The following is a 23,094-nucleotide window of genomic DNA, read 5'->3' as shown; positions in this document are numbered from 1 at the left end:
TATTCTGTTTCTTGCTTGCTACTGTCAATATTAAAGTACAGGTGCAGATTTTATTTCTCTAAGGAAAAGTAGATCTCACTTGTACTAGCAGAGAAAAGGATGCTTACAAGTCTCCCTAGTAAACCTCCGCTTTTCACAACTTATTTGTTGATATCTTTCATATGTTGAGCACAACATTCTAAAACTTAATGTTTAGAAAAATGTAATTGAATGTTGTGTCCTTGAACCGTGGTTTATTTCTTTTTTTTTTTTTTTTTGTAATCTTTGTTAGGATTAGATGAACTGTCAATTACTGTCAGTTAAGTAAAAATGCAAAGCTCCCCTAAAATTTCATCTGTTCTGGGGCTTGGGCACTTGTCCAGAATCTGCTCCAGATGAAACCAACAGCGATTTGACAGGATTGAAAATTTTGTCATCAATATACAATTTTCAAGATTATAAGCAATTTTGCTACAGTTGGAGTCAGAATCCGGTTCCAGTGGTACAAGACAGCAAATCTAGTACCTCACGACAGTCATGTTATTCCCTTCTGGTTAAACTTCTGACTGCATTCTCACCTGTGAATTCAGTGGGAATGCCATCATCACTCTTTTCCCAAGGGAAATTTTAGCTACATCAAAAAGAATAATAGCATGGTCATCATCACGAATGATGTCATCATCAGAAACAGTCATTTCTAGAATATTCTGGAAAAATAAATGAAAAATGAACAATCTGTTAGCATGTCCTCAAGAAATATATCATTCCACTTTCAGCATCAGCTTTAGAATGAGGAAATAAATAGAAAATCATTGATGACAAATTGCCACAAGAGTAAAAAAATCAGTGTAATCTCCTTTATAAGGAACTGCTTCTAGTCTTACAAATTAAGGCTGAAGTGAGATTTCCCTTGGGACATCATTTCCACATAAAAGTAACTCACCAAACTTAATCTTTTAGGAAGTAATATGGATAACCATTAGTACTACATTGTCCCATATCAACTGGAGCAGTAAAGGTCACTTCATTATTAACTTCCAAGGCTGACTTTTTGCACTCTTCTTGGGCTTACCACTTTAAACCAAGTTGTGTTCATTAAGAATGGTGTAATTAGCAGTACTAAGCTGGATAAAAAATTTAATTATACAGGAACTTAGTAGCTTCTAGGCTTTGATAAGCATTTATTTCCTCTCCTCCCAGAGAAAGAGAGGTTTTTCTGCTCTAACGCTGCTTTGCAGATTTACTTCCATTGTTTCTCTGTAATGTCACTCTGTCATTAGTTCTCTCAGCCTCCTGCAAGCAGTTCGGGCTCAATTGTTGGCATACAGACAAAAAAGTATCCATGAGGAAGGAAGTGGGTTCCAGAAAAAGCCAAATATGTACACTCCAGCTTGCTAGAACTTTAAGTAAACTCAGATTGATATTAGAACTGTTGACATCCTGTTTTGGTTTAAACCAAAAGAAACTGCATACAGATGAGATGAGAGCTTTGGGTACCTTGACTTTTCTCTGTATCCGGAAGTAGAAAGTTTCATTCCACACAGGATCTCTGCAGTTCTTGATGGTTTTTGTTTGGAATTTCTCATCTGAAGCAGTTGGCAACCAGAGACTCACATAGCAATCAGATTGGCTTACTATGGAAACATAGGCACAAAATGTCTGGCAGAGCAACCACAGAACAAAAGATGGAGGTACATAAACACTTCGTAATTGGAATATGGATAAGAGATGACTAGTTCTTTCTCATATTCTCACAGGCCAATGCAGGAAGATAGGAATCATACAGCTAGATAAAAATAAGTTGTTGTTCATTGCAACACTATTTTAATAAGCAGAGTATTCAAATAGTTATGCACAATCCCCCATATATATATTTAAACACAGTCCTAGCCAGTGATATAACAATATAAATAGCCAGAAGTCTTATACTGTCCCTTATCAGTACTTTTTTCCAGCTCTCTGGCAATTTTGCAGGAGAAGAAAATTGCCACATAGAAATCTGTTTGTATTGAACCTTACTATCACCTTATGGCAAACTAAATACTTTCAAGTGTTTGCTAGAGCTCAACAGCAAAAAACCCTGCACACCATGCATCCCAGCCTCAGACTCCCTTATGGACAGAGAAGAGACAACGAGAAGAGTTGGATGTAAGTTGTCTCCATGGCAAGAGTGAGCCATTGCTCATCCAGCCAGACCTCTGAGGGCAGGAGCACAAGATGTGCCAGTCTGGCGCAAGCAGTAAGCAAAGAAATGAACTTCAGCTGAAATAAGGAAATAGCAAGAGAGGTATGTACCAGCCCCAGTAAAGGAACCAACTGAGAAAGTTGGGGAGACTATATGGGCTCAAAAATGTAAAAGAAGGAAGTTTCACCCTGGCATTTTTTTAAGCTGACCTACTTTGCTTCATAACTGTTACAAGCAAGATTTTATGTGGTTATAACATTAGTTTTTGGTTTTTTTTTTTTACATGCAAACCTTATGTATAGAGAAAAGCATCAATAAAATGATAATATGGTGTAGAAACCTGTTTTTTCAAACTCTCATTTCCATGCCTTCAACTTAATTTCATGAGAAATCTTAAAAGAATCAGGGTTTGAGACTGATTCAGATAATAACTACCTTACATGCCTTGCTATTAACCCTCCTTGACAGAAAAATTAATTATCCCACGTATCTAGAGGATTGTATCCTTAGGTGGAGTAGGAAGGGAGAGATCTACTAACAGTACAATTGTTCCATCAGTATGTCAATAGGAAGCCAGGGATCTTTCTCCTGGTGTTTGCTGAAAGACCTGGAAGCCATTTCCTACTCCACCTCTCTCTTCAGGAAAAACGAAGAGGCAGAAAGGCTTTGGAGTTTGCATATAAAGGGAAGGAACTTGCATTTACTACAAGGATTCCGATCCCATAGATGACGACCCAAGTGAACACTGAAGAGATTCTCAGATCTTGGACAAGGAATTTTCCAGAGGCTACTGGAAATGCTGATCCATCCTGAGGTGTAAACACATGCTTTGGTGGGGAAAGGAGAAATCTGGACCCACAACAATCACTAAAACCATCTACTCACTGGGAAAGAAGATTACTATTTGATTTCTGTAAGCATGCACCAAAATTTAAGTAAGTACTTCAAATGAGAATAGTGACTCTTCTCTGATAAAACTTAAACCGTTCACAGCTCACTGTAGCTGACAGACCCACATTTTGTGGAAGGAGAAGCACAGGCAAGCAGTGTCAGGTGCTCCCCAGCAAGCTGTGACACAATCAGAATTATGGGCAAAAAGTACCATGACCAAGGTTAAAAGAGAGGTAGTTCTGGAGTCTGTGCTCAGACATAGTGCTTCGGGTTTTTTTTTTTTTTTGCCAAAATATAAAGTGTCACTTGGAATCTAGAGACCACATCAGGAGTTCTAGAGTATCCCTGGAGGATGATGACTGTCTGGTAAGGTAATCCTTTGCACTGAATCTGAAGGAATTTCTTGAAACTGACAGGTAAGCTCTGCACAAAGGATGTAAGTTGCCTTTCCGTCTTTGGAAGTGATTCCACCAAAAAATATATTACAACATTGCAGGTTATACATAATTGAAGCAAAAAGATAGCATACTGATTCTGGCAACAGCTGATATAGGATCCTATTTACACCATGCAGAAGGGCTGTAATTACCAATCTGTCTGACAACACCCTTCACTGCAACATCTGATGGCCTCCCAAGCTATGATGTACTTATCCTGATATGTGGTATCGCCAGCTCCAATCTACAGTTTCTCAATAGGAAGCCTAGATCTCCACATGACTTCAGGCCATCTAGATTTTCCCTCCTCTCATTAATGCACTTATCAATCCTGATGCCGAGCATTCCAAAAACACAAGTCCATCTTCCCCCCAAAATCAGCAAAGCAAATATGTGTGATGTACTTGAAAAACACTACACTGACCTGAATTGTAATCTCTCACTCCCCCTCCCCTCCCCTTTTTTTTCCTCTTTCTGGTTATTATATAAATAAGGCATTACAGGATCTTACCAATTCATCTAAATACACAATTGGATCAACAGGAGTAAAGAGACACTCAGCAGTGCTCAATGGAATGTAAGAGGCAATAGGCACAAATCAAAACACAGGAAAACACATTTAAACATAACAACAAGGTAGGTTTAAGAAAATAAAACTAAAAAAACAAGCAAACACAACTGTGAGAGCAGTCAAACACTGAAACAAGTTGGCCAGAAATGTTCTGGAATCATCGTTCTTGGAGATATTCAAAGCCAAGTGAATATAGCTCTGAGAAGCCTGCTCCAGCTGATCCTGCTTTGAGCAGAGGGTTCAACTAGATGATGTCTGGAGGTACCTTCCTACCTCAGCCATTCTGATTCTAGGTGTGATAGCAAGGCTAGTTCATCACAGACAAATTACATATAATTGTTAGTAACAGATTTTGACCTTGAAGATGAGGTGAGGTGGGGCCACTAGGACAAAGCATATCCTCTTCCTGTGGAGAAAGAAACCATGCCACATGTGTTTGTGCCACAGTTTGTCTACAATCTCTACTGATGGGAAGATGTGTTTTCCCATCAAATTTTTGTTATTTCCTTTATGGTCCTTGATTTGTACAGACAGTATCAGCTGATCTTCAAACCATGACACTGAAGTTGTATAATCCTGTAGAAGTGGCATTAATTCATATGTAGTCAAATTGATATGCAAACAGGGAGACCAGTAAAAATAACAGGATATTGGGATAGCTGATGAAAACGGAGATACCCTATTTGCATGGAAGAACTTGAAATGATTAACCAGCTTCTTTGATCCCTCTTTTCCATGGGAAAAACAAACAAACAAAAACAAAACAATAAACAAACAAACAAAAAAGGTAAGGAAGAGCTAGCAAAGATTTTCCAGTTCATTCATTCCTACCTTAGAGCTAATAAAAGAAATTATATTTGCCTTTTCTTCACACTCTAGTTTTAATGCAACTCTGTATTGCTGGGCATCATTAGCGATTTCATGCCATGCATGGCACATGCATCAACCTAATTCCCTGATAATATAACATCATCCTATGGAGATGCTGAGACATCTGAACTCGTGGTCTACTTGTATGTCACTACTAGGTGTCATTTATATCCTCCTTCCATTTTCAGCTTCTCATACAGTTGCTTTTGTGCATTGCTGGACTATATTTCTTATTTCTTCTCTCAAGCTAAAAGTAGGACAAACATTCAGAATGGAACCCAGATGCTCAGAACCACTAACAACTGTTTGATGTACAGTGAGGGTATAGTCCTTTGGCGTGTTTCTAAAATTAACAGTCTCATGCTACAATCTGTTCTATCAGAAGAAAAATGACAGCACTAAAAAACAAAGTATATAAGAAAAACCAGTCTTTTAAGAATGATGAGCATAAACTATAAAATCTCATCTATCCTGTTACTGCACTTCATAATGCCCAATATATATATAGTTAAATATATCATTTTCTCTTAATGAATTCCTCTCTACCTGCACAGACAGGTTTCCCTTGAATCCCAGTTTACCTCACTTGACCTAAAAGGAGGAGGAAAGCTGCTCCTATTTCTCAGTCTCCCTATGAGATCTGCAGGGTTGTTTTCCTTCACCAGCACAATACAGTATTATGAAGTTAATTCCAAATATCAGTCCAAAGGCTGATTTGAACTGAACACTGTCCTTTAAGTTCATCAGTAAATGCAGCATTACTCTCTGGAGGTTGCTTGTGAAAATAATGAAGGCTCGTAGAAGATACTGCTTTATCAGTGATGTCTTTTGCAGAGAATGGTCAGGGTCCCCACATGAATGAGCCTTACAATCTGTACAGCTATCTAAGCCAATGAGAAATAAAAAGCAATGAGATTTTCTTTTAAAAGATTCAAAGGTCTCTCTTCATCCAAAGGTGAAAAATGAAAGATCTTAAAAATAAAAGTAAGGGCAAGGAATCAACGTGATTGTTCTGAACTCCTACATCTGAGAAAGATTCCAATACACATTTGAAGCAAAACCTCCAGCTCCAGAGACATTTAACAACACCATTTCTATTCCAGCTTCCACATACACCAATTAGTACAATTTCAAAATATGTTTGATAAACACATGCTTCAACCCTCCGAGATTTTACCTTGTCCTGTTTCTGAAAGCCACATTGCAAGACCTCTCTAACCACAGCCTCTCAAATTTGTAGGACCATTCCCAGCAAAGAAGGGGCTATTGCTGAGAAGAAAGTGTCAGTCACTGTGAAACTCACATTAAGTAACTTCTCATTAAGGAGCACAGCTTGAATTCGGCATTGCAGCCACCCAGGAGCAATGGAGCTAATAACATTAGGTCAGACTTCCCATCTCCTCTCTTCACCTTTGCTGCATTAACTAGCCCACATACATTCTTCAGCAGCAAAGTTCAGCTCTTGGTGTACTGTATCACTCAACATCCACATCAGTGTGATTTCAAAGAACCGTGCACCACAGAGACTTCTTTCTTCAAAGTTATGCAAGGTCCAGTGGGGTCCTAGAGATTTTCACCTTTTCACATACTAAATAATACCATTAGCATTGCCTAGAAGCTTAAAAGAAGTAACCCTTCACCCACAGGGCAACAGCTCTTCTCCCTTTTAAAGCTGAAGCTTCAGGTGTGTCAGATGATGCACAGCTCCTCACTGATTACTGTTTTGACCACAGGAGTGGGGCAGCTCCAGCTGTATGTGTTAGGGACTACCATAAACATAGTCAATGCTAACAGTGGTGTAGGTGAGTTGAGATCTGTGGTACAGCTCTGTGCAGTTGCTTATTAACTGATTTGCTTAAGGAAAGAAATTAGAAGACAGAGAACTTGAGCTTCTGTGCTCCTTCTCATTGTTCTGCCAAATGCTGTCATAGGAGGGGGTGTTAAGAAGTGAGAAAAGGAGCGAATGTACTGTTTTCTACACCACCTTCTCCTGGCCAGATATTTATCCTGTCTGTCAGGAAGAGATTTTAGAAAGCCTCTGGTGTATGTGCCTTCACCTTCCCTGAAGTTTCCACCCTGCCCTGCACACCTCCAGCTGAGAAGGAGCAAGCAAACACACAAATAACAGAAAAACTTAAGTCATTCTCTTAACTCAAGACTATGTCCATCTTTTGGGCTGAGGAGATAAAGCAAAGCCGGTACTGTCTCACAGATGTCATCTGTATTGTTTTCTGAACTGCCTATCATCTCCCCAGTGCAACTGCATGGAAGTATTAGAACCTAGTAATGACATTCAGCACCTGCAGGACAGCAGGATGAATGTAAGTTTTCTTATCTTAGCATCTCTCTAATGCCCACAGTGAGATCAGGGAGTGCCTGAAATCTGCATTTGAATCAAAACCATTATATGAATTGACTTAAGGGTCAGCTGGGAACAGAGTGAAAACTAATTATCTCTGTCCCTTCAGAAACATCTGCATGATGAGACAAGCCAGAAACCTGTTGTGCGAAGTATGATGCAAACGTAAGACCTGAGCATTACCTAAATGTGGAGAAGCCCACAAAAGTAGTGGAGTGACACCAGGTGTATGAAAAGGGTTAAATGGCCCATTGAGGAGTGGGATGTTTTCTTTTTGCTTCAGTTTTGTCTCTGTGTGTAAATAGAAAACAAATGGTTGTCCAGATCCAATAGCATGTGCTGCATACAGGCAAAGGTGTGGCATCACATTTCAAGATAAGTCAAGACTCCCTCCCACAGGTCTTAAGATGTACATTTATAAAACACCTAAGATTAAGTTGGGTATGTGCAATAGTGAGGAACATCAGTGGAAATATGTAGGAAGTAGCATTCCCTGAAGCAAGGATTTGGCAAGCCAAAGAAAACTATAAAAACTCTAATGGTCTGGCATGACTGCACTTGCAATGAATTGAGAGAAAATCAAGGAAAGTGAACATGTTTTATCTAGGCAGAGGTGAGTAGAAACTTGAGCAGACTGATAACCATGTGTACTGAGAAAGATAGGAAGCTGGCATGCTGTCAGAAAAAGCAAGTCCTAGAAGCTGCAGTACTTGGTTGGAAAGATGGCTTATTCCTGGATTTGGTGTTAGGCAGATGACAATCACAAACTTGTCAGCCTTCCACTTGTATCTCAGACCTAATGGTACCTGTACCAGCTGCTTATATTCAATTTTCCAGGGAAAAAGTTCATGTTGCTAAGATAAAGCTAGGCAAACAATGTTGTTTTCCAATTCTCATCAGCACACAATAGTATATGTAGCTATTTTAGTTTTCTAACGCTTCAAATACTTTAAAACGATAAAAATAAAACATTAAGTCAGGAGAATATTGGTATCACTTCCAAAGTAGTGTTTGAAAATCTTCTGTTTGTATGGTACCATAAGGAATGGAAATTACATGGCCACATATAGATTTTCCTGGGAGACTCCAACTTCTTTGCAATCACAGGTGGGCTGCTGCTGCTCACTCAACAAAGGATTTTTGATATCATTCTGCCTTCAGTGTCTAATTGCAAATGGCTTACTGTACTTCAATTTACTTAAAAAATAGACTAAAAGCCACAACAGTAGCTGGGAAAATTCTTACAGAAGAAAAATCTTTTCTTCACTTACTGACTCCAACCTTTTTTTGCTAGTAATTTACAGAAGAATCTGGAGATGCTTCTTGCTGTTTCCCGGATTTACCTTGCATCTTACATTAGGATTCCTCTACACATGGTAAGGGGTCAGACCTTTCAAAAGCTGCACATAATCTAAATAGAGAAGATGGACAAAATATCCAGGAGAACATATGTTTTACACAAGTTTAGTAGGTAAGCAGGAGCACAGAGTGGTCAGATGATTTGCCTAAACTCCATAGATAGAGTTAAAAATGGAACCCGCACATCTTGATCCCTACTCAAATGATGTATGTTTTAGAGGTATTGGGAATTTCCTAAATGCCTGCATCTCACTCGCCAAGATTTTCTTTGAAATCCCATGGGAGGATGGAGGATAAGGTCAAAACATAAAACTATTTTCTGAGAGCACATTGTCATCTAACTTCATGTAATTCCTTTGCATAACCTGATGAATCATTTTTCTTATCATTCCATTTCCATTCTAGATCAAAGTTGATACTAAAAGAAATTATAACTGAAATTCAAAGGAATGACGGTAAGGTTCATGCAGATAGGTGCACTGTTTCACAGCTGTGAAAGAGCATTGACCTTTGCTATCCTCTGGTATTTTTTCTAATCTCTGCGATCCTGTATTACAGACCATGTGAACCAAACACTTATCTCCATTAGGATGGATAATTGACAATGATGTCTGTGTTCTTAAAACTCCAAAGTGAGTGGAATATACAGAGATGATGATAAGTCTTTGTAGAATACTATCCAATTGAAGATGAAGTTAAAAACAAGTGGGAATATTTGGGATTAAATTGTTGCCATCTCCAAATTATCCAGTGGAAGTCAAATAGCACTTAGAGAAAACAAGAAGGCACCCTGCCAAGTCCTTAACCTTCCTCAAAGTCTGTCTGATAACCTGCTTCCTGGGCAGGAGGACCAGGTGATGCTGAATTGCATCAGGATTCTGTCTGCATATTCTGTAGTGAGGATTCTGGTCCAGTGGAGTTTTCTGAAGCAAAGGCTGTTAGGGGCTCCAGGCCAAAGTAACATGGAGCAGAGCCACCTGGTGCAGCATGGGCACCTCATCTTATTTCTTTCAAAGGTCGTGACTATCACATACACTGAGTTCATGAATTCAGGAAATGAATTAAGATAATCTGGGAGTCCTTGACATGCAGTATGCAGCCATTTCCTCTGATAGCTTTGGTAAGTGCACTAAAACTACTGTATTTGGAGTAACACAGATAAAGAATAGACCTTGCTCTGTGCAAACAGTAATTGTACATTTTAAATTATTATTACATTTTATACTGATGGATCCTCAGATTGTGCAAAAAAATAAAATAAAAAATTAAAAAGCAAGAAGGCAGAAGAGCGAGGTAACATTATATGAGACACCGGGCAGTGGAGGGGCTGTGGTATTAGTGAACATCAGCACAATCCCCCCCCGAAACAAAGAAAAAAGTGCAGCAGGATAAGAAATAAAAGTATGGTGAAGCGATACACAAAGCTGTTGTTAGCAACTTGATGGATTCATGAGGCACACACAGAAATGGCAGAAGAAAATTCTGCAGAGAAAAAATACTGTGGAAATGGTGCCAGAACTTTTCAGAATACTCTGCATGTAAGCTGCAATATACATACTACATAATATGGTCCCCTGCTATACAACTTCCAGTGTATGACCAGAGTCAGAAACACCCATAACAATATGGCTGATGTTACGATGCTCAGGACATGTTCAGTGAAGTTGTATGAAGTACTTCTGATATGTGCTGTAAGGAATTCCTCCAAGGAGTTAAGAGTGACAGAGTAAGGATTTCAGCCTTGTATTCTACACAGTCATTATAGATATGTGATACAAACATCTGTGCATTAAAACAGGTGTTAAGAAGTTTCCAGTTCTCTGAAACAGTCAACACATCAGAAAAGTAATTGATGAGGGCTGCTCTGAAAGTAATGCCTCCTATTTTACTATGTTGGCACATGACTTCAGAGGTAGCTGTTGGTGGTTCAACAGTAGAGGCTGAACCTTCCTGTCAGTACTCCATTGCAGTGAAAAGATGACAGCAGAGGGGCAGACTTACAAAATGGTGTCTGTCATGGGAGTGTGTATGAAGCAAAGGTGTGTAATTGAATCCCTCCGTGTGGAAAAAAATTGCATCCACTAACATTCATCGATACTTGATGGTGACCAAACACTGAATATGAACACAGTGAGACAGTGAGTAGTGCATTTCAGCAGTGGTGACAGCAACATGGAAGACGAGCCACATTCTGAATGGCCACACACAGCTGTCACCCTAGCTTGTGCAGATTTTTACAAATGCAATGTGCAGGCTCTTGTTCAGTGCTGGTGGTGTTCATCCAATAGTAGCAAATATGTTGAAAATTAGCATATGATAGCTGAGAATCTGCTCTATCAAGTAATGTTACTGCGTTCTTTAAATCTGTCGCAGTTTCCAAGGAAATAAATAGGAAGCATTACTTTTGGAGCAACCTATGTGTTAGCTTTACTCATACCCAAGTGTCATAATTGACCTATTGCTGAATTTATTTATTTATTAAAAACAAGCAAAATAAAACAAACAAAAAAAACACCTTCTCTCTAAAATTGGATAAAAATATCCTATAAAAGAATTTGGATTTGGTCATGTATCCTTAGCTAGTATGACTTCCGTGTTTTGCATTTGTATAGTAGCCATTACCAGTGGGAATCCAGAAACTTTAGAACTCTGCAATGTCAGTAAGAAAAATCTGGTACTTACAGTAGTCTGCTTGGTGAGCGTTTGTCATCTTTATGACTTTTACAGTGAGCAGGGAGTAAGGTGATGTTTCTTCCTGCTGAAAAAAGTTAGCAAAGGAGATGTGCTTTTAAATCGAGAATATGTGTATTGTAATGACAAACAAACATTGAAGGAATCCAGACTCTTCAGCAAGCCTTCTCTTAGCTTCTAACTGGCATAACAGCAACAATACAGTAGATAACAATATATACCTTCCTCATCAGCCTCTGGTCTGCAGTCACCTATACAGAAAGCATAGAAGAAAATGATGGATAGGGAAGTGGAGATAGAGTGTAAATTACCCACAGAAAGAGTACAAGGAAGAGTTTAGATCACTGGGGAAGGCAAACATGAGTAATTCTTAGTAAAGTCACTTAAAAAAAAAAAAAGTAAGAACAGGGTGTAAGAGCAAGAAGCTGTTGCAAAAGCTACCAATCAGAAGTCTGAAAAGATTATCTGAAGTGAAAATGGAGGAGTGCTGGTAGAAGATGATGAAATAATTGTTATATTTTTGCTGATAGACCTTGATTAAAACAGGGAGAAAGTTCCAAGTGTATTTCACAGAGAGAAAGTTCATTGACTGCTGCTACTGTGATTGAAGCCAAAGACTGCTCAGAAGGTGCAAGAGAAATCAGTGAGAAAAGACAGTATACCAGCTGAAGTATGTAAAGCATTGGACTGTGAGTTCAGCTTAATCTCCCAAATTATTTCCATCTCTATAAAGGACATGATGATCATTAAAAAACAAACAACAACAACAACAACAAAAAAAAAACAACCAAAACCCTTACAAAAAAAAAAAATGCAGCAATTGTCAAGCAAGTAATCCTATGAAATGGCAAAAATGATTATTTTGAAAAACCAATCTTGATAATTTGATGACATCTTATATAAAAGCTAACCAATGCCTAACATAATCATCAGGCTTTGATCATGATTTCAAGCTTATAACCAGGAATCCTGATTCCAGAAGGTTTTCAGTAAATTGTTAAAATTTTAATACTTTTTGCTGAGGTACAGAATCAGCAAACAAGAGACCATGAAGCTCTGAAAAAATACATTTTCTGCAACAGGCTACAAGAAGCAGAAGATACATATGTGCTTGCTTAACTTCTGGAAGTGTGTACACTAAAATTAAACAGAACATTAGTAACTTTTCATATATAGGGCACAGAATATTTTATAGGGCTGTTTGTTTTAAACCAGGGAGGTAATATCTCAGTATTATTGGAATTTGTGTCATGACAGCTCCACATGGCTTCTTTCACCACTATAGTAGGCCATTCCTTTTTCATCAGCATGAAAATCCCATGTCCTCTTACCTAATTCTTTTTTAAAGAAACACACTGAGTAATTGGGTTTGTCTGGTCCATATCCTTCTCAAAAACAGTCTTGAAATTAAAACAAACAAACAAAAAATCCTAAAAACAATAGCAAACATATTTCAGGAATAATAAGAGTACGAGTGAAAAGGAATACTTTCCTTAGTGAAAACTTGAGGCACCAGTACTTCAAACAGTACTTCAGAGCCCATGTTTCCAAATGCTGTCAGAGATGCATATGCACTACTATGATTTGTCAAGAGTAGAACAGCAGAAGCTAGTGAGCTGTGCAAGGGCACATCTACATGAAGCAACAGTCATTTGCTCATTCCTGAAGGCCATCGTGTACATCGTTGCAGCGGTGCAGAATAGATGATACACGAAGAATGCCTTGCAGTTACCTCATATTACAAATGCAAATGAAGATAGACTGATAAGAGAGCTAGCACACGGGAGGATTATATTAAGAAGAAAACAAAACAATAAAACATAAATAGTAATTCCTTGAAGAACAGTGAGATACTACGTAGATCAGATAGTGTCAAAGATTATGCAAGTGTTCAAACATCTCATTTCATATGGCATCACAGTGAGAACTGTTCCCTGGGAGGAGAGCACTGAATTGGTGCTGCAGAGGAGAAAAGCCAATGAGCTGTTCTGGGAAATACAGTGTACCAGGAGACACGTGGTCCTTGTCACAGGAAATTCTGCTGTATTGTATAGGCTGAGAAATCGCTGTCCTATGAGATAGCAAGTCACAGTTTTTGTCAGCCGGAGCATAACTAATATACAATAAATGGAACAAAAACCTAAAGAAGCAGATTGAAAAAAGAGATCCAAGGAATTTACAAGATGAAAGAGCTAGTGACGTGAACCCAGGAAAAGCAATCAAGTATGCTGGTGGTAGACATATCAGACAAGTCATATGGAGGATAAGACAATGACTGAGCTCTCCTTAGTCTAAGCCTTGCTCCTGGAGTCTATTCATTGGGTAAGTAAAATCCCTTAATGTACTAGGCTGGCCCAAAGAACAATGATTACTTTAAATTTCAAGGAATAATGGAAGCATTAATCTTCATATTCAACATTTCTATCAATCAGAAAAAGATTTTCACAGCTCTCAAATCCAGTCTGTACTCTGAACACCTCTTGCTTTCTCTTCATGTAACTCTTAGGTATCCATATCTCTCAAATCAAAATCCTACATGGAAAATCAAAACTCAATAAAACAACAGTTCTAAAATACATTTTCACTCCTCTCCTCAGGGAATTAAAGGAGGAGCAATGTTCAGTGATCTTTGTCATCATCGTAATTTGAGACATCAGTATCTCTGAAGAGAACTGCTAACTATTAAGATATTAATTACTAAGTAAATCTGAGACAAACGAAAGGGAGACTTATCTTCCTTAGAGATGAAAGTTAATGAAAAATTACTCCACATAATACTTTCCTGTTGGCCAGATTCCATACAGAAGGGCTGCTCCAGAAGATTCCAAGAGCAAAACATCTTATAACTGAAGGAGCCTGATACTTCAATAGAAATAACGCAAATAATCCTTTTTTTCCCTCCAGTCATCATTTCATTATATTAACATGAGCCGGCAGTGTGCCCAGGTGGCCAAGAAGGCCAACAGCATCCTGGCCTGTATTAGAAATAGTGTAGCCAGCAGGAGCAGGGAGGTGATCATCCCCCTGTACTCAGCTCTGGTACGGCCGCACCTCGAGTACTGTGTTCAGTTTTGGGCCCCTCACTACAAGAAGGACATTGAGGCCCTGGAGCGTGTTCAGAGAAGGGCAACAAAACTGGTGAGGGGTCTGGAGCACAAGTCTTATGAGGAGCGGCTGAGGGAGCTGGGATTGTTTAGTCTGGAGAAGAGGAGGCTCAGAGGAGACCTTATTGCACTCTACCACTTCCTGAAGGGAGGTTGTGGTGAGGAGGGGGTGGGCCTCTTCTCCCTGATAAATAATGACAGGATGAGAGGGAATGGCCACAAGTTGCACCGGGGAAGATTTAGATTAGACCTGAGGAAACATTTTTTTTCTGAAAGAGTGGTCAGGCACTGGAATGGCCTGCCTAGGGAGGTGGTTGAGGCACCATCCCTAGCGCTGTTCAAGAAGCGTTTAGATGAGGTGCTAAGGGATTTGATTTAGTAGTTGAGTAGGGATAGTGATAGGAGGATGGTTGGACTAGATGATCTTGTAGGTCCTTTCCAACCTTATGAACCTATGAACCTATAATGCAATGGCAATGCCAACAAATTAAATGGTAAGAACATTACTGCTGCTGAGGATCATTTGTGTTAAATTAAAAAAAAAAGAAAGATTAATTCAGGTAGATCATAACATAATCAACTATCCATTGGTGACTAATTATTAGAAACAGATATCTACAGTACATTCCATATTAAGCCAAGAATATTCCTGATATCTAGGCTGAAGAAAGTGTTACCAAAATCTGAGTATCCACAGCACACAGATGGCCAAATCCTCTTGCAGCCTTTTCTAATAAAGATAAATCTGTGTGCAATGAACCTTTGAACTCATCCCTGCGAAGAGAGGGTGATGGGCAGGTGGAGCAGCCTTCTTTAAAGACTTATTGCTACCCCTGGAAAGGGTAAGGTTTGTTTTCAAATGGAAGGGTAATGGGGGTCTTGGTAATAAAGTCATGTTATTCTTCTAATTTTTTAGCAAACCATTAAGGGATATGCACCACTTTATGAGTATCACGTAAATCAAAAAGTGAGGAAAATTTTCCTAATTCTTCTCAGATTTGTGACTTCATGTCTACCAAAATAACTTGGTTATGCTCCCTGCTCACTGTTAGTACTTGAGCTGAGATCATGTTTGCCTGCATTAAACTTTAAATTTTCAGTGCCTTTACAGATTGTAAGCCAGCAACTAGGTTTTTTAATTTGTCATTTAATTTTGGCTTTTTTTTTTTTTTTTGAGGTAACAAATTATGCTCTAGATGTATGAAAAAAAAAACCCAAATCACTAACAGGTAATAGTGATAAATTTCCTAGATTAGCTGTTATTATGGACTAGCTTACTCATAGTTATCTGTGGTCGTCTTCAGCGTGTTTCATCTTTCCTGTGTTCATGACTAAGGTGCTAGAAGGCAAACTGACAACTCAGGACGCCCAAAAACAGCTGAAGAGTTGTTTTCTAGTTGTTCTCATCCATTTTAAAAGCTGAAAGGGCAGGTTTACAAAGTTAATACTATTTCCAAATAATTTAGCTATGGGGATTTTTGGCTTTGCACTTTAGGTAAGTGACAAAGCAAACCTCCACGCAGCAGCACATGAGCGTGATTTTTGAAACCCAGACCAGTATATATTATCACACAGTTACACTGAGTCCTCTCAAAATAACTGGGCAAAATATTTGCACATTAACATTAAGAGAAGTATATTGTCCTTTGTAACAGCTTTCTACTTAATGGTCATCCTCTCCTGTTAGATGGCAAACTATGGGTTACAAAAATCATGGGAATAACTGACAGCTGCCTAGGAAACACAATGCAAGTAAGAAGCAGAAATTGGCCAGCTCACACAAGCCTGCACCTTTAATGCTAGTTTTCTGCCAAGCTTTATTGCAGAGGAAAGAAGACATGTTCAAGAGCCAGAAGCCAAAATACAGAGTGACTTGTTAAACACTTGTGGGGTGCAAAAGAGAACTTTTGATTCATTTGATAAGAAGAAACTATGATGAGGACTATAATTTAAAGTAGTGGAAAGGATCCCATATCCTCTATATTCAGGAGATTGTGGCCATATGATTCTTTTTAATATTCCTTTACATAGATTAAAAAATGTGCTCGATTCTAACAATCTTTGTACACATGTATAGCTACTTAGTGGTAAAGTAGGGTTGGATGCCTTAAGCCATGGGTCTTTCAAACCAAAATATAATATTAGTATAAATACAGAAACTCATTAAAGAAATGCTACCAATATTGGGCCATTGCACAGCTCAATAGATCCTTTTCCTGCTTTAGAGCATTCCTTTTCTGAGCTTTAATGTATACACATGCATAGCAAATTCTCAACAACTCTGTTTTGATTATCTTTGTCATTTATGTTAGACACCATTTTTATATTCTAATTTCCAACTACAGGAAATGCCAAAATGTTACTAGCAAGAGAAGCATAAATATTTTTGTGATATGCCAGAAAAAAAAAAGGAAAAGTAATGTTGATAGTTTTCTACTGATCTGGAGTTCTGATTGCACAAACAAGAGTTAAACATACAGGTTTCCTATGAACTACAGGCATTGAATCACACTTCTTTGATGATACCATCAAATACAAGCTAGCATTTTGTGTGGAACTATCCTGTTTCACTTTGAAACAACTTGACACAGCTGCAAGCTAATCAAACGCAGAGGGGAAAATCATCACTGATACAACTAGTACATGGTCAGTGCAAACATAACTCTTGTCACTGGCCTTTCTAAGATCACCAGAGATGTTCTCCTTTTGTTGCAGTGACTTGTACAGTGAACAAAGTGAGCACAAACTCTAAGGTCACCAACAGCTATATTCTGACTTTCTGACACAGGTATCATTCTCCATTCATTCAGATCTAATACTCCATTAAATTAGAGATGAACACTATTAAAAGAAGATCAAACTCAGTCCCATTTTAGCAGCACATTAAGTACAATTCCCCTAAGAAATTTCTCTAAGGAATAAAAACTTTAAAAACTTTGTGTAAATGGATAAAGGATTAGAATGAGAAAAAAAAAAAAGAAAACCAACAAGAGACAACAAATGTTTCACATAAAGGAAATTTTCTTCTATGAAATGTTTCTTTTTCTAATTAGACCTGTGAAACTCATAACAAAATATAGGGAATAAAAATCCCATGCCCTTCTTATGTGTGGTTTTGTTCCACATGTAATTTTTTTGTTCAAGTTGGTACCTCAGCATCACTCTGCTCTGTGTCCTGCATCACCCATTTTCCTTCTTCATTCTGCAATGGGCTTGATTTGCTGAAGGAATGCTGTTGAGAGGAGGAGGACAAAGGATGAAAAAGAGAGTAAAGAAAGATCAGTTTTTCCCACTTATTTCAGCTTCTCAGTGTCCAATTGCAATGTGAAATGGGCAATTTGTGCTGTCTCACTGTTTGCATCAGCAAGGTGTGGAAAGGAGGAACATGTCAGGAAAGTGGCAGCTACTTCTGCATTGTATGTAAAGCTATTATCTCAACACAGCTGCAAATATCCAAGGAAAGATGATCTTGTTTTCTTGAAGATTTATATCCCATGGATTTGGGTGGATTTGAGCTGTCTATATTCTGGGAACAAATCTGAATCAAACCCTCAGAGTCTTCTGCCACGCTCATTCTGTTTTCCACTTACCTGAGATAAGGCAGATGTTGATGCCATCGAGATCACTGCTGAATTGAAAATGGGTGCTGCAAATGGCACCCTAATATTAGGCTCCACAGTTGCCAGTGTCTTCTGAAACATATTTACAGTCTTGAAGAGTGCCAGAAGTTGCTGAACAGGTGTTTTATTACGTTGAGTCAGAGCTCCACCCCTCCATGATTTCTGAAGCAGGAAAACTTCCCACCCACATTACTTGTCCTCAGAGTAAGTCTTTTGTAAGGTGCGAACATACATCTGCAGCTCTTGTGACTGAGCAGACCCTGCTAAGACCAAAGCATTCCTACCTGGGAGCTTGCAGACATACTAAAAGCAATAATCTGATTGGTGATGACCTTGTGGCCTGTGAGAGGTCACTTTACAGAAATAATCTAAAAGTAAGGATAGGAACATCCTAAGAGACACATCTACCTACTGTCTTCGTGCAAAGCCTATGACAAATGCTATGCACTATCTCTTTCATAAGTGAGATGACAGGAGCAAAGCCCATCAAATGCAGAAAGATGCATCTCTTTGGAATAGAAAATGCTGGGGGACTTTTCGATTGCCAATATGTTTCACGTAGCAACCTGTTTCATAAAGATTTACACAAATGATGATCATCAAACAGAGAGCTGTGGATTCCTGTTACTGTGCTACCTACAATGAAGAGGATGGAGATCTAGTGACAGATCCTGTTCAGAGTGACTGGTGCTCTCAACTCATTTGAGTTAAGCACTGTTTTTCTTCCTTGTTCCTCACACATCTCTCTGCTATTACACAGTTCCAATCCTTTACTCAACAGAGACTCCTCATTCCCTCTGGGATAGGGCAGAGAGGAACTAACCAGGAGCAGACTCAGTCTGTGATCCTGTGGTTTGGAGCTGAGGTGGAATGCAGACCTGGAAAGGTATACAGCGCTGGAAGACACAAGAAAGAACAATGTATTATGAGAAGATATACACTTAAGGACAATGTGGGAAAACAGTCCTCAGGACATGAACTGGACAAGAATGGAAAGATCACCACAGAAAATATTTATGTAGGAAGATAATAGGAATTTTTCAGAAGGAATGTTTTTCAACTTAAAAGCATTATTGCATCATTATTTCCGTATATTGTGTTTCTGTGTGTGTGTGGTTTTTTTTTTGTTTTTTTTTTTTTGAGTGTCCACTGAGTAAAAAGGGAGAAATTTGATAAGCAACATTTCTGTGATTCCTTAAACATGATGTATCACGCTTCCACTTCAAATGCCTTTCTTATTTCTGCATTTCACGCTTGAAACAAAATGCTTCTAAGAAAATGTAAATGAGATTTAAATATTTCACCTTGAAAAGTATTGAAATATTTCAAAAAAACGAAAACAATTTCATGTTTTAGGAGAGCAGTTTGCTGTATTTTTGTTTTGTTCAGCGCAGAATTGTCATTTCCTTTTGAAAAAAAAATATCAGCAACTGCATTAAAATCAGCAGCCATCTGGGCATTATTAGTATTAATGGAGTTTAATGGACTCAACTTCTTCATTTTACAAACCTTTTATGCTGCGAGGATCTACATCTGTTCAGTACACCTCGAGGAAGCTCAGTGATTAAATTTTCTAATCCATTATGCAAGAATCATTAGGCATACATTCATTTGTATTGAAAATCCTCCCAGATGCTTAAAATTAGAGTTGTGAAAGGATTTGAGATTAATAGAGTGACAAATCATGATGCTTCCTATTAGACACTGGCATACGGATGAAATCATAGTCATTCCTGACAGTGGTAATAAGTGTTGTACAAGAACCTGGGCTTACAGAAACTAGACACAAACCCAGTCACTTCCAGCTGTCTTGTTGCATTCACTTCCTATATGCACAAGGGAATCAGATGAAAAGCTGGTGTTACAAGGAGAACAAGTTAAGACCTGCAATATTCCATAGATGCAAAAATTGATTTCTAGGTATAATTTTACCCTTGCATTTTTATATACGTATATGTATTTTAATTAAGTAACCATTTTTAATACATTTTTAATTTTTTAAATCACATCGTTCAGGGGAAAGGTTTGCTATGACCTTCCTTTCTCACCTACATCATATTGAAACTTTTTAATGGAATGGGAACCACTTCGTCAAAAACAGATAAACTACAGCCATAAACAAAGTATGGTCATAAGCTGTTCCATTGAAGCTTTCCAAAGTAGTGCTCAAAAGCTTCTCCCACTCTCTGGCTCAAGGTCTGTGCAGTACAAGCATATACATACCTCTGATAAGTAGATAAATACATTTCTACCTTGCTTTTCCCCATAAGACTGATGGCCAGAGACAATTTGGAGAAAAACAAACGTACAATCAAAAACACACTTTAAAAAATATATGTATGTGTTCTACTACAGCCTGTCTGTATTCCTGATTGAAGTGCACAACAGAACTTCAGTATCTGGATGGAGGCGCTGGGATGTGAGTGATGGTTTTTCAGTAACTGTGCCCAGCATATGTCATTAGTTTCAGGTCATGTTTCTGCAATATGTGGTAGCTAATGGGTGAGGCTTTTGCTTGAGAGCTGGTTTACATTTACGTGTGTCAGATTGCACCTTTGGTTTTTAAGATAAAAGGAAATGAGAAGGTGAAAAACCTGCAGTATCCCATAGGAATGTGACTAAGGATTGCTTGTTGACTAACTCTTCTTTCCTGACTCAGGCCTTCCTGATATGAAATACCTGTTCTTTAAGCTCATGTCAGATGCAGCCAAACATGCCTTTGACTCAAAGATGGTGCTAGTATCAAATTTCTCAAATTAGTTCAAAGTTCAAACTCTTTTTTGCTATGAAACACAAGTCCTTTGGAGGCAAGTATGTCCTATTCACAAGACACACATTGAGAATAGGTTCTACCTTGCCTAAATGTAGTCATCTAAAGATAGACTTGTAATATGAGCCAATTGTCTGTTGTTTCCTTTGCTCTGAATGGAAAATAAAGCAGGCATGTCCAGATAATGACTCACCTACATGGGATTCTTCTCTCTCTTTTGACAGGAGAAGCCTTGTCGCTCAAGTCGTGCTTGGCACCTAACTTCTGAATGGCTAAAGGTAGGGTAAGGTGAATCCCATTTGAGTAATCCTCTTCAATCATTCATTTTCAAAGCCACGGATGTGAGGGAATCTGATGCTGAGGAGCTCTGGTTGTGTTATTAACACGTGATTCAGAGTGTTGCAGTGTGGAGCTGCAAAACACCCTTTGGCAAAAGGTCTATTAGCATGTAAATGAAAAATCCACTCAGAAATTGGTTTGATAATAAAGAAGAGGTTTTGCAATACTCATTGCAGCAGAGAATGCTAAATGCAGTACTTCTACTGCAAAACCACTACGTTTCTTGAGTACAAACTGCCTTCCATTTTTCAGCCTAAGGCCCTTGTGACCATTAACAGGACATCTGAGGACTGCAGTGTCTCCCAGGTACTGTCCTCATCTCATCTCAGAGACAATTGTGATGTTAGTTAAGAACAAGCAATTCAGCAGCAGCTCATGGCCAGAAATATTAAGATTGGAACATGAGGTTTGTTTCTCTGTAGTAATCCAGACTGCAACCTGAGGAAGTTCAACAGCTGCTCCATGACCACTTGAGTACTGAGGTAAATGTGGAACAAAGAGAAGGACAGAAGTACTGCTTAAACCAACCAAAGGTAAAGCACTCACACAGAGTTCCAGGAGTCAAGTGACTGACTTAGTGCAGCTCGAGGAGTAGAAGGATCATGCTCTAGCCACTCATGGAATTCCCAGGGCCTGTCCATCAGCTGGTGAGCTCCTGCTGAGTTTCAGGGCAGCCAGCGTTGCTCTGCCTCAAAGTAGCTGTCATTTGAGGCTTTTTCCTGTAACAATATTTTTTTCCTTTTTCCTGAATAGTCTGATAGTGCCTAAGACTATCAGCCCAATTTAAAACTACAACCAATGACTGAGCTAGAAAATTTTAGCTTTACTACCCAATGATGTGAATTGAATCAGAGTTAACTATTCAAAGATTATTGAAACCACAGCTAAAGGACATATAAAAGATCTGATAGATCTTCTAGCTTTCTTTTGCCTTTCTCAGTCATTCTTCCCGTAACATCCTTCATCATCCTTCATCCTTTCCAGACCCTCTGTAGCTCACACACTTCCCCTTATATTTCATTCCGATTTGTTCTTTCATATAGCATGCCCTAGTAATGCCACTAGCCACTCCTGCTCCTCTCAGATTTCCCTGAAAAATGTTCTGAACAAAGAAGAAAGGGAGGGTCCAGCTACCCTGAAAACTCTTCTGTATAAATCCTGATGCTTATCTTCACCAGAAACAGACATGTTCTACTTCCATGGGGAAACTCCCAAGGCTCTTAACACTATGCCACTTCAGTCATGACAAAGTTATTAATATGTGATGGCCAATCTTAAAAAAGGGAAAAATATTCAAGTTCATGTCAAAAATCAAGACATTACAGAAACCTCTATACAGCTGTGCCAAATACCATTCATGTCAGGCTCTGACAGAGCTGCAAAACTGCCTAATCCACGCTGTTGCTCCTGGTGACCCATATATCCATTATTTAAAAAGAGTAATTTGTCACTAGAAGTATATACGTACTTATCCAAAATTTGAATATGATCTCCTCAGGAGAGAAAAAGAAATAGTCCAAGAGTACTTGGACAATTAATTTAGATCACTGGGAAAAGGAATATTTGCATCCACTAGGAATATTATCCAGCTTTTAGGAAAGCTCTGTATGATCTTTTGATGAAGATGGGGTATAGGCATTTGTTTTTCTATGCATATTAACTTTCCCATATACTCAGATAAAACCAAAAATCACAAATATTTCATAAATAGATTGAAAAGTACTTATCATCCTGGAGAAATACTGTAGTAAATCAGATTTGCAACATTGTTGAAAATATGTTTTTGATTATGGAAAACACAATCTCTTCTCTAGTATATCTGACACAAAGGAGACCTGTGCATGTAAACAGTTGCAATATGTTATTTTTTTAACTGAGCTATTACATAAAATTCTTAAGTTAGCTTTTCTTTTTGTAAG

The 23,094-nt window shown here is 38.5% G+C and overlaps 1 protein-coding gene across 1 annotated transcript in view; it reads right to left on the bottom strand.

Moving 5' to 3' along the window:
- LOC136060353 (cytosolic phospholipase A2 epsilon-like) overlaps positions 1-23,094 on the bottom strand; it is a 40,331-nt gene that overhangs the window by 16,160 nt on the left and 1,077 nt on the right. The window contains exons 2-7 of the mRNA XM_065754792.1: positions 18,834-18,962; positions 18,037-18,142; positions 17,598-17,678; positions 11,334-11,409; positions 1,477-1,613; positions 558-686 (exon numbers count right to left, since the gene is read on the bottom strand). Coding sequence (XP_065610864.1) covers positions 558-686; positions 1,477-1,613; positions 11,334-11,409; positions 17,598-17,678; positions 18,037-18,142; positions 18,834-18,962 — 658 coding nt within the window. The remainder of the gene's footprint in view (positions 1-557; positions 687-1,476; positions 1,614-11,333; positions 11,410-17,597; positions 17,679-18,036; positions 18,143-18,833; positions 18,963-23,094) is intronic.

Source organism: Cyrtonyx montezumae, unplaced genomic scaffold (genome assembly GCF_038088225.1).
Source record: "Cyrtonyx montezumae isolate F1298 unplaced genomic scaffold, pur_monq_1.0 scaffold_10, whole genome shotgun sequence".
NCBI classification, from domain to species: domain Eukaryota; kingdom Metazoa; phylum Chordata; class Aves; order Galliformes; family Odontophoridae; genus Cyrtonyx; species Cyrtonyx montezumae.
The sequence above is the reverse complement of the archived record's forward strand: the minus strand, read 5'-3'. Positions and strand labels throughout refer to the sequence as shown.